General features: G+C 43.9%; 1 protein-coding gene across 10 annotated transcripts in view; it reads right to left on the minus strand.

The window, feature by feature from the left end:
* DNMT3A (DNA methyltransferase 3 alpha) overlaps positions 1-12651 on the minus strand; it is a 152662-nt gene that overhangs the window by 82926 nt on the left and 57085 nt on the right. For 9 of the 10 annotated variants that reach the window (XR_005778075.1, XR_005778076.1, XR_005778072.1 and 6 more), the window contains exons 4-6: positions 4972-5305; positions 3217-3263; positions 2583-2729 (exon numbers count right to left, since the gene is read on the minus strand). Coding sequence is in view for 1 of the 10 variants with exons in the window: in XM_040427017.1 (XP_040282951.1) it covers positions 2583-2729; positions 3217-3263; positions 4972-5305 (528 nt within the window). In the remaining 9 variants the exon portion in view is untranslated. The remainder of the gene's footprint in view (positions 1-2582; positions 2730-3216; positions 3264-4971; positions 5306-12651) is intronic. The other variant, XR_005778077.1, reaches the window with a different exon arrangement.

The raw sequence follows: 12651 nt of genomic DNA on the forward strand, positions 1-12651 counted from the left end.
AAGAGAGCACAGACTGCTAAAGAGACAACACTGACTGCTAAAGAGAGCACAGACTGCTAAAGAGAGCACAGACTGCTAAAGAGAGCACAGACTGCTAAAGAGAGCACAGACTGCTAAAGAGAGCACAGACTGCTAAAGAGAGCACAGACTGCTAAAGAGAGCACAGACTGCTAGAGACAACACTGACTACTAAAGAGAGCACAGACTGCTAAAGAGACAACACTGACTGCTAAAGAGAGCACAGACTACTAAAGAGAGCACAGACTACTAAAGAGAGCACAGACTGCTAAAGAGAGCACAGACTGCTAAAGAGAGCACAGACTGCTAAAGAGAGCACAGACTGCTAGAGACAACACTGACTACTAAAGAGAGCACAGACTGCTAAAGAGAGCACAGACTGCTAAAGAGAGCACAGACTGCTAAAGAGAGCACAGACTGCTAAAGAGAGCACAGACTGCTAGAGACAACACTGACTACTAAAGAGAGCACAGACTGCTAAAGAGAGCACAGACTGCTAAAGAGACAACACTGACTACTAAAGAGAGCACAGACTGCTAAAGAGAGCACAGACTGCTAAAGAGAGCACAGACTGCTAAAGAGAGCACAGACTGCTAAAGAGACAACACTGACTACTAAAGAGAGCACAGACTGCTAAAGAGAGCACAGACTGCTAAAGAGAGCACAGACTGCTAAAGAGACAACACAGACTACTAAAGAGACAACACAGACTGCTAAAGAGACAACACAGACTACTAAAGAGACAACACTGACTACTAAAGAGAGCACAGACTACTAAAGAGAGCACAGACTGCGAAAGAGAGCACAGACTGCTAAAGAGAGCACAGACTGCTAAAGAGAGCACAGACTGCTAACGAGAGCACAGACTGCTAAAGAGAGCACAGACTGCTAAAGAGAGCACAGACTACTAAAGAGAGCACAGACTGCTAAAGAGAGCACAGACTGCTAAAGAGAGCACAGACTACTAAAGAGAGCACAGACTGCTAGAGACAGCACTGACTACTAAAGAGACAACACTGACTGCTAGAGAGAGCACAGACTACTAAAGAAAGCACAGACTACTAAAGAGAGCACTGACTGCTAAAGAGACAGCACTGACTGCTAAAGAGAGCACAGACTGCTAGAGACAACACTGACTACTAAAGAGAGTACAGACTGCTAAAGAGACAACACTGACTGCTAAAGAGAGCACAGACTACTAAAGAGAGCACTGACTGCTAAAGAGAGCACATACTACTAAAGAGACAACACTGACTGCTAAAGAGAGCACAGACTGCTAGAGACAACACTGACTGCTAAAGAGAGCACAGACTACTAAAGAGACAACACTGACTACTAAAGAGAGCACAGACTGCTAAAGAGAGCACATACTGCTAAAGAGAGCACAGACTGCTAAAGAGAGCACAGACTGCTAAAGAGAGCACAGACTGCTAAAGAGAGCACAGACTGCTAAAGAGAGCACAGACTGCTAAAGAGAGCACAGACTGCTAAAGAGAGCACAGACTGCTAGAGACAACACTGACTACTAAAGAGAGCACAGACTGCTAAAGAGACAACACTGACTGCTAAAGAGAGCACAGACTACTAAAGAGAGCACAGACTACTAAAGAGAGCACAGACTGCTAAAGAGAACACAGACTGCTAAAGAGACAACACTGACTGCTAAAGAGAGAAAATTGAATGCAAAATAAACACCAGTGACTGCTAAAGAGACAGCACAGACTGCTAAAGAGATGACAAAGAGAACAGAAAGGAGACAGTAGCAAGTGCTAAGGAGAGAACAGAGACAACACTGACTGCAAAAACGGTAATACTGACTGCAAAAGAGAGAACATCAACTGCCAAAGAGACAGCACTGACGGCTAAAGAGACACCACTAACTGCTAAAGAGACTCCACTGACTGCTAAAAAGAGAGGACCGATCCAAAAGAGCTGGAAGTGACTGCAAAAGAGAGAACATTGACTGCAAAATAGACCTAGATAATGACACTAGAAGTCTCAGTCAGCAGGGGGCGCTGTGGGGCAGTAATCATCAACACTGCAGGGAAGATGGATGCCACCCAGCTTTCCCGGAGCACTGAGGGACACACCTTCGTCCTGCCCTCCATCTACAGCAGCCACATGGACTGAAGACACAGAGGACTGGAGGGGACTCCTTGACTTCTATGGGCGTGCTCTGTGACCTCTGCATTGTGCAGGGAGGGGGAGGAGGTGAGCTGTGACACCAACTATTGTCAATGGTGAATCCTGTGTTTATCTCCCACAGTAATCCTGCCCGTGATGAAGAGGAGAGGACTGCTGAGTGATGGGGGCGAATACCGGTCCCAGCATCACGTGACCTAAACCTCCCAGGAGCCCATACGTTTCAGGCTTTACCCACTAAGCCGGACCATGAAATGGGCGTGGCTACCGCAAGCCCTGCCCCAAAGTTACGGGGGCGTTCCCTGGTGGCCCCACTCAGTTTACTTGTTGACTGTGGTGAAGCAGATACAGGGATGGTGACAGTGGTGCCTGAGCAGAGCCCCCCCCGCAGGGATGAAGGGGTGCCTGCAATGTGCCCCTACCTCTTTCTTCCATCGGGCCAGCCACTCATCTCTCTTCCTCTTGCTGACGTAATAGGGGTCCCCCGCCTGGAATGGCAGCCTTGGCATAGGCCTCTGACGCAGACCAGACTCCCAGCCCAGCCCTCCACGCAGGCGGCGGCGGTAACCCTGCGCAAAAAAAAAAAAGACCACCTCAATAAATCGGGACCACCGACTGTGCAGCCACCACCCCACCTGCCTGAGCGCCTCCCCCCCAATCCCGTTTAAATAAAATATTAAAGGAAAATTCCCGGGTGAAATCAGATGTCTGTTTGCGCTCCATCCCACACAGCGCCCCCTGCTGTCACAGTCTGATACCCACACAGGAGCAAATAGCTGTCACCATGACAACAGGATGTGTCACGCCCCCTTATGTTAGTCCCCTTTCCATACACAGGCAACAGCTGTCAGACATCAGCTAAGCTCCGCCCACAGACATGATGCATCATGGGGGTAATGAATGGACAGTCCCTTTAAATCGCCTCTGATTGGCTGACATGTAGGCCGCCTTTTTACTTTGTTACATACTGCCAGTGCCTACAGAGGCGTCTTCAATAAGCTTTATTTACAGTGACACCGAGAGCGCTGGACACTACAGAACTCATCCGGGCCTCACCTCTGATTTGGGGGAGTCCGAGTCCTCATCTTCTTTTTCTTCTTTATCTGAAAGGAAGAGAATAGAGTGCAGATCAGAAGAGGACACACTGTGACGACACCTACGCTCTCTGCTGCCTGACAACACTATACAAGCCCAATATAGAAGATGATTGATAGGTCAGAGGCCCCCGGGGACCCCACCATTCCTGTCTCAATCACTGATTGTTTTTTTGCTTTTTAGCATTGTCTCTTGGAGTCTGAGGTAGTCCGATACATCATCAGTCTCATCAGGTGCCCCGCCACCATGCTTTACACAGCAGCACTGCTCCAGCTATGATCAGTGACTCCAGCTCAGCTGCGCTGTCTATTAGACTCTGAGGTAGTCTGATATACCTCATGTCTCATCAGAGGTTCAGAGAGCCACTTTGTCCCTCCACCATGCTTTACACAGCCGCTCTGCTCCATTTTAGCATATCTATGATCGGAATCTCCAGCTTAGATACACTGCCTGTTGGAGTCTGAGGTAGGTGATATACCTCCTGCCTCATCAGAGGTTTAGACCCCCACCTCGTCCCTCCACCATGCTTTACACAGCCACTCTGCTCCATTTTAGCATATCTATGATCGGAATCTCCAGCTTAGATACACTGCCTGTTGGAGTCTGAGGTAGGTGATATACCTCCTGCTTCATCAGAGGTTTAGACCCCCACCTCGTCCCTCCACCATGCTTTACACAGCCGCTCTGCTCCATTTTAGAATATCTATGATCGGAATCTCCATCTTAGATACACTGCCTGTTGGAGTCTGAGGTAGGTGATATACCTCCTGCCTCATCAGAGGTTTAGACCCCCACCTCATCCCTCCACCATGCTTTACACAGCCGCTCTGCTCCATTTTAGCATATCTATGATCGGAATCTCCAGCTTAGATACACTGCCTGTTGGAGTCTGAGGTAGGTGATATACCTCCTGCCTCATCAGAGGTTTAGACCCCCACCTCGTCCCTCCACCATGCTTTACACAGCCGCTCTGCTCCATTTAAGCATATCTATGATCGGTATCTCCAGCTTAGATACACTGCCTGTTGGAGTCTGAGGTAGGTGATATACCTCCTGCCTCATCAGAGGTTTAGACCCCCACCTCGTCCCTCCACCATGCTTTACACAGCCGCTCTGCTCCATTTTAGCATATCTATGATCGGAATCTCCAGCTTAGATACACTGCCTGTTGGAGTCTGAGGTAGGTGATATACCTCCTGCCTTATCAGAGGTTTAGACCCCCACCTCGTCCCTCCACCATGCTTTACACAGCCGCTCTGCTCCATTTAAGCATATCTATGATCGGTATCTCCAGCTTAGATACACTGCCTGTTGGAGTCTGAGGTAGGTGATATACCTCCTGCCTCATCAGAGGTTTAGACCCCCACCTCGTCCCTCCACCACGCTACTTACCATTGACATGAATGGGTGGCTGCTTGGAGTTGTTTTTGGATCTGATTCTGACATGGAAAACGGGCCAAAATCTGATCCAAAAAACTCCATGTGACTGGGCTCCTAGACTGCTGCTTTGATCCTCTCCCCCATGCTTTACACTGCATATACAAGCAACTGGGCCTGCAGGTGACTGGCGCAAATAGGTCAAGGGGAGGAGCAATTCTAAGGGGGAGGAGCCTGGATAGCAACTCAGTCATTGTATAATGAAAAACTCTGCATTGTTACGATCTCTGCTTCTGTCAGTGACTGGAAACATTCTAGAGCTGGGGGTTTGTTACTCACTTTTCTCGTAGCTGTCTTCCCGGCTCCTCTGCGCTCTCCTCTTACTGGTTGAGTACTGCTCCATGTCCTGGGAGTCGTCACTCAGGGTGCAGCGCCCATTCTCCAGCATGGACTCCGCGTCCACCCCCTCCTCCTCCTCCTCCTCCTCCTCGTAGTTCATGGTCTTGTCTCTAGGGGTGGGCTCCGGGCTGCCTCGCTCTGGAGGGGGCGTCTCGGGCTTCAGCTGGACACGGGGAGCCTCCACCTCTCCATTAGGCACAGGGTCGCTGGTTTTCGGGGACATGTGGCACTTAGGGACTGAGGCAATGTCTTTGGATGCACTGACGCTCTCCATCTGCAGAAAGAGAGAGAGCGGGTGAGTAATGGAGGCAGGGGGTGACTAACAGGAACGCCCCCTCAAACCAGGACACCCCAGGAGCCAAGAAACTCCTTGGGGCGATCACCCAGCTTTCCTAAAGTACAGAACGGCACTATGGTCGGGTGATGGAAATTACCGCCCTGTACCGCAGCGTGTCCGGAGCAGCCGCCAGCAAAGTGTGGCTCCACTCACATCCAGAGCTGCACTCCGTATTCTGCCACTACATCATCAGATATACTGTGGTCACATCCAGAGCTGCATCAACTAGTCTACTGTTACGTCATCACATATACTGTGGTCACATCCAGAGCTGCTTCAACTAGTCTACTGTTACGTCATCACTTATATTCCAGTCATATCCAGAGCTGCACTCAGTATTCTACTGTTATGTCATCACTTATTTCCTGGTCACATCCAGAGCTGCACTCAGTATTCTACTGTTATGTCATCACTTATATCCTGGTCACATCCAGAGCTGTACTCAATATTCTGCTGTTACATCACTTAGACTTCGGTAACAGCCAAAGCATCATCAACTAGTCTACTGTTACATCATCATTTATACTCCGGTCACATCCAGAGCAGCATTAACTAGTCTGCTATTACATCATCACTTATACTCCGGTCACATCCAGAGCAGCATTAACTAGTCTACTGTTACATCATCACCTACGTTAATATCCAGAGCAGCATCAACTAGTCTATCGTCTTTTATACTCCAGTCACATCCAGAGCTCCATTAATAGTCTGCTATTACATTGTCCCTAATACTCAGGTCACATCCAAAGTTGCACTCAGTATTCTGCTTACATCATATCTTATGTTCCGGTCACATTCAGAGCTGCACTTACTAATCTGCCATTACACCATACCTTACGCTCCAGTCCCCTCCAGAGCAGCACTCAGAATTCCATTGGTAAAACATATCTTATACCCCACTCACATCCAGAGCTGCATTCATCATTGTGTTTCTAAACCGCCTATGATACTCCAGTCTCACTCAGAGCTGCACTCACTATTCTGCTCTTCAGTTTCATCCTATACTCCAGTCACATCCAGAGCTGCATCTTGGTTGGCCTCCTGCTCTCTTCTCTCAGGCTGCAGGACATCACATCTAACGGCTGCCCTCTGCAGGTGACATGCTGTGTGCACAGTGGGGGTTGTAGTGTACACGCGGCAGTAACGTAGTCTGACACTAAGGATAAATACCTCTACCAGAGAGCCGAATTATGAGCGCAGCTGTGGAGGTAACTAGAGTATTACATATATAATACCTTGTAGTGTCACCCAGCAGATGCACACATGTTAATGAATCCATGTGGAATAAGGTTGCAGCTCTAGATGTGATTGGAGTATACAATCTAATAACTTATAAGGATGTACACAGACAAGCTGCACAGATAGTATAAAGGCCACTCTAGTCAAGTCCGAAGCTGCAAAGCTTGTGTGAGCAAGACAATAATACAGGACAATGTTGACCAATCAAATCATCACCCGACACATTACTGCACATAGGAGGCAGTATTATAGTAGTTATATTCTTGTACATAGGAGGCAGTATTATAGTAGTTATATTCCTGTACATAAGAGCAGTATTATAGTAGTTATATTCTTGTACATAGGAGGCAGTATTATAGTAGTTATATTCTTGTACATAGGAGCAGTATTATAGTAGTTATATTCTTGTACATAGGAGCAGTATTATAGTAGTTATAGTCTTGTACATAGGAGCAGTATTATAGTAGTTATATTCTTGTACATAGGAGCAGTATTATAGTAGTTATATTCTTGTACATAGGAGCAGTATTATAGTAGTTATATTCTTGTACATAGGAGGCAGTATTATAGTAGTTATAGTCTTGTACATAGGAGCAGTATTATAGTAGTTATATTCTTGTACATAGGAGGCAGTATTATAGTAGTTATATTCTTATACATAGGAGCAGTATTATAGTAGTTATATTCCTGTACATAGGAGCAGTATTATAGTAGTTATATTCTTGTACATAGGAGCAGTATTATAGTAGTTATATTCTTGTACATAGGAGGCAGTATTATAGTAGTTATATTCTTGTACATAGGAGGCAGTATTATAGTAGTTATATTCTTGTACATAGCAGTATTATAGTAGTTATATTACTGTACATAGGAGCAGTATTATAGTAGTTATATTCTTGTACATAGGAGCAGTATTATAGTAGTTATATTCTTGTACATAGGAGCAGTATTATAGTAGTTATATTCTTGTACATAGGAGCAGTATTATAGTAGTTATATTCTTGTACATAGGGACAGTATTATAGTAGTTATATTACTGTACATAGGAGCAGTATTATAGTAGTTATATTCTTGTACATAGGAGCAGTATTATAGTAGTTATATTCTTGTACATAGGAGGCAGTATTATAGTAGTTATATTCTTGTACATAGGAGGCAGTATTATAGTAGTTATATTCTTGTACATAGGAGCAGTATTATAGTAGTTATATTCTTGTACATAGGAGGCAGTATTATAGTAGTTATATTCTTGTACATAGGAGCAGTATTATAGTAGTTATATTCTTGTACATAGGAGCAGTATTATCGTAGTTATATTCTTGTATATAGGAGCAGTATTATAGTAGTTATATTCTTGTACATAGGAGCAGTATTATAGTAGTTATATTCTTGTACATAGGAGCAGTATTATAGTAGTTATATTCTTGTACATAGGGCAGTATTATAGTACTTATATTCTTGTACATAGGAGCAGTATTATAGTAGTTATATTCTTGTACATAGGAGCAGTATTATAGTAGTTATATTCCTGTACATAGGAGGCAGTATTATAGTAGTTATATTCCTGTACATAGGAGGCAGTATTATAGTAGTTATATTCCTGTACATAGGAGCAGTATTATAGTAGTTATATTCTTGTACATAGGAGCAGTATTATAGTAGTTATATTCTTGTACATAGGAGCAGTATTATAGCAGTTATATTCTTGTACATAGGAGACAGTATTATAGTAGTTATATTCTTGTACATAGGAGGCAGTATTATAGTAGTTATATTCTTGTACATAGGAGGCAGTATTATAGTAGTTATATTCTTGTACATAGGAGGCAGTATTATAGTAGTTATATTCTTGTACGTAGGAGGCAGTATTATAGTAGTTATATTCTTGTACATAGGAGCAGTATTATAATAGTTATATTCTTGTACATAGGAGGCAGTATTATAGTAGTTATATTCTTGTACATAGGAGCAGTATTATAGTAGTTATATTCTTGTACATAGGAGCAGTATTATAATAGTTATATTCTTGTACATAGGAGGCAGTATTATAGTAGTTATATTCTTGTACATAGGAGCAGTATTATAGTAGTTATATTCTTGTACATAGGAGCAGTATTATAGTAGTTATATTCTTGTACATAGGAGCAGTATTATAATAGTTATATTCTTGTACATAGGAGCAGTATTATAGTAGTTATATTCTTGTACATAGGTGCAGTATTATAGTAGTTATATTCCTGTACATAGGAGGCAGTATTATAGTAGTTATATTCTTGTACATAGGAGCAGTATTATAGTAGTTATATTCTTGTACATAGGAGCAGTATTATAGTAGTTATATTCTTGCACATAGGAGCAGTATTATAGCAGTTATATTCTTGTACATAGGAGCAGTATTATAGTAGTTATATTCTTGTACATAGGAGGCAGTATTATAGAAGTTATATTCTTGTACATAGGAGGCAGTATTATAGTAGTTATATTCTTGTACATAGGAGCAGTATTATAGTAGTTATATTCTTGTACATAGGAGCAGTATTATAGTAGTTATATTCTTGTACATAGGAGCAGTATTATAGTAGTTATACTCCTGTACATAGGAGGCAGTATTATAGTAGTTATATTCTTGTACATAGGAGCAGTATTATAGTAGTTATATTCTTGTACATAGGAGCAGTATTATAGTAGTTATATTCTTGTACATAGGAGGCAGTATTATAGTAGTTATATTCTTGTACATAGGAGCAGTATTATAGTAGTTATATTCTTGTACATAGGAGCAGTATTATAGTAGTTATATTCTTGTACATAGGAGCAGTATTATAGTAGTTATATTCTTGTACATAGGAGGCAGTATTATAGTAGATACTGCTGGTGTAGTACATGTCTAGTAAATTCCCACTTAATTACAAGGTAGTTTTATATGGTACAGGTACAGGATCGTCTCCTCCCATATATTTATATAGTGTCACTTATTATCACAACACTTTACAATGATCAGGTATGATACTCCATCACCTGAGCACAGCACAGTGCCTGCGGCTGATGGGGGAGGTTAACAGATGGAAGACAATCATTAGGAATGACACCTGTAATATTAACGTGGAGGAAAGATTTATAGGGTGCGCTATTGAGGATTAGTCTGGAAGGACCTTCCAGAAAACATCTCGTCTTGTGCTGAACTCAAGCTCCCAGTTTTAACTCCATCTTAGCCTATTGGTTTTTCTGGATTCCTGTGCCACGGTGAACTTGTCCACCAAAATGTAAAGATGGAGTAAGGAGTCTCACTTATGGGAGCGGGCAGAAGACCTGACGGAGCAGATGTCCTGATGGTCAGGTCTGACCCCTCTGACAACCACTCAGGTCTACTCCAATAAGACAATCTTAAATTAAAGTTATGGAATATTTTAATATGGGGATCGGGAAGTATGAAGAGGCACCAGACTTCCCCCGACCACAGAGGGCCTATGGGGCTGGCAGACGTCTGATCTTCAGTCTGGACGGGACAATTTGGATTTTTGGCCCAGTCATAAGAGATGTTTAATTAAAGGGGTCCTCTCACTTCAGCAAATATTATTTATCATGTAGATGAAGTTAATACAAGCCACTTACTAATGTATTGTTATTGTCCATATTGCTTCCTTTTCTGGCTGGATTCATTTTGACCATTCTGACCGTTTCCATGGTTATGACCACCCTGCAATCCAGCAGCGGTGGTCGTGCTTGCACACTATGGCAAAAAACATGTTTACGTGTGCTACTAAGAGAGTGTACAAGCACGACCACCGCTGCTGGATTGCAGGGTGGTCATAACCATGGAAACGGTCAGTGTATAATGTGATGGAAAAATGAATCCAGCCAGAAAAGGAAGCAATATGGAGAATCACAATACATTAGTAAGTGCCTTGTAATAACTTCCTCTACATGATAAATGCCATCTGCTGAGGTGAGAGGACCCCTTTAAGGCTCATCTCCCTCTAAACCACTGAATTCTATGGCAGGAGTGATTTGCGGTCAGGTGTGTTACTCATCCTTCGCTCTCGGGCTATGCACATTTCTCCATGTCATTCACATACCTGATCAGTCCTCTCCCCCTCCCCTCGCTGCAGGCTACACTTTGATGTGAAATCTGGAAGGCAGGATTATTACATTAGGCCTGTCAGCACGGGGTAACGTCAGGACAAGTGTTACAGATCCCAGGGTGAAAGACACTGAACCCCCGAGGACTGGGTGGGGATGAGAGACCGGAGGGAACAATACAGCAAAGCAAGATCCCGCCATTTACAGAAGAACTGTATCCAGAGGAAAGGCGTGGACAGCTTCAGTTGTGGGGGATCCCTGGCCAAAATGACTAGAAGGACAGGATGAGGAGATCCGGTCACGGCTGTCATGGTCTGGAAGTAGTGGACTGTGACACTTTTGCCGTGCATGCTTGTTGCTGGTAGCAACGTGTTGTTAGCATGATTTTTTTCCTGACCCGGCAATGGGGGGCATAGCTTCACGGTGGCGGGGGGGAGTGGCATCACAGAGGTGGTCGTGACCGGTGAGGTCCGGCTTTCTGGGGTGAAGCCAGTGGCCACCCTAATGTCATTTGGTGTTCCATGTCTGGTCTATTTGGTGTTTGTAGTCCAGCATGACATTTCCCCATCTGTCTGTGCCTGTGGAAGTGGGGTCCATGGTTTCCCGGAGGGGTGAATCACAAGTCAGCAAGCTGTAGTTGTTCCACCCAGTCGTTGTGGCAGGTAAGTGGTGGTTGTTCCAGTGCGTGTCGTTTTTGCTAGGCTCTTACCTGCCGTTATGTGTTTTTGCTTGCTCTCTGCTCCTTCATTGTTGCTAGGCCTGTGGGAGACTCTGGTTCTTCCTTGTCTTGGAGGAACCGGTTGTCTCTTTCTCCTTACTATACCATCAGGGATCACCAGGGAGAATTAGGGTCCAAGGTTCCGGGTATGAGCCCTCCCACCATCAGGGTTGGCTCATACAGTCAGGAGGTTAGGGATTGTATTTAGGGATGTACAGGAGGTGACCTGCTCTTACCCTGGCTTCCAGGCCTAGTGGCATGGTCTAAATAGACCCACCGTGATAGATCCAACGCAAATAAGTAAGGAGGACAACAGTAAGAAGATTGATGGAGGAATCATCAACACATCACAAAAAGGTCTGAAGACCTAAACAGAAGACAGGAGGAACTTCGACTAACAGTGTCTGTCCTCCTCTCATCACCAGCATCACTTCATATATAGACTGTATCTATACAAAGTGGAATCAATGTGTACATACATGATATAACATATAAAGTTATATCCTGTATTATACTCCAGAGCTGCACTCACTATTCTGCTGGTGGAGTCACTGTGTACATACATTACTTATCCTGTACTGATCCTGAGTTACATCCTGTATTATACTCCAGAGCTGCAGTCACTATTCTGCTGGTGCAGTCACTGTGTACATACATTACATTACTTATCCTGTACTGATCCTGAGTTATATCCTGTATTATACTCCAGAGCTGCACTCACTATTCTGCTGGTGCAGTCACTGTGTACATACATTACATTACTTATCCTGTACTGATCCTGAGTTACATCCTGTATTATACTCCAGAGCTGCACTCACTATTCTGCTGGTGCAGTCACTGTGTACGTACATTACATTACTTATCCTGTACTGATCCTGAGTTACATCCTGTATTATACTCCAGAGCTGCACTCACTATTCTGCTGGTGCAGTCACTGTGTACATACATTACTTATCCTGTACTGATCCTGAGTTACATCCTGTATTATACTCCACAGCTGCACTCACTATTCTGCTGGTGCAGTCACTGTGTACATACATTACTTATCCTGTACTGATCCTGAGTTACATCCTGTATTATACTCCACAGCTGCACTCACTATTCTGCTGGTGCAGTCACTGTGTACATACATTACTTATCCTGTACTGATCCTGAGTTACATCCTGTATTATACTCCACAGCTGCACTCACTATTCTGCTGGTGCAGTCACTGTGTACATACATTACTTATCCTGTACTGATCCTG

Source organism: Bufo bufo, chromosome 4 (assembly GCF_905171765.1).
Source record: "Bufo bufo chromosome 4, aBufBuf1.1, whole genome shotgun sequence".
In the NCBI taxonomy this organism is placed as follows: Eukaryota; Metazoa; Chordata; class Amphibia; order Anura; family Bufonidae; genus Bufo; species Bufo bufo.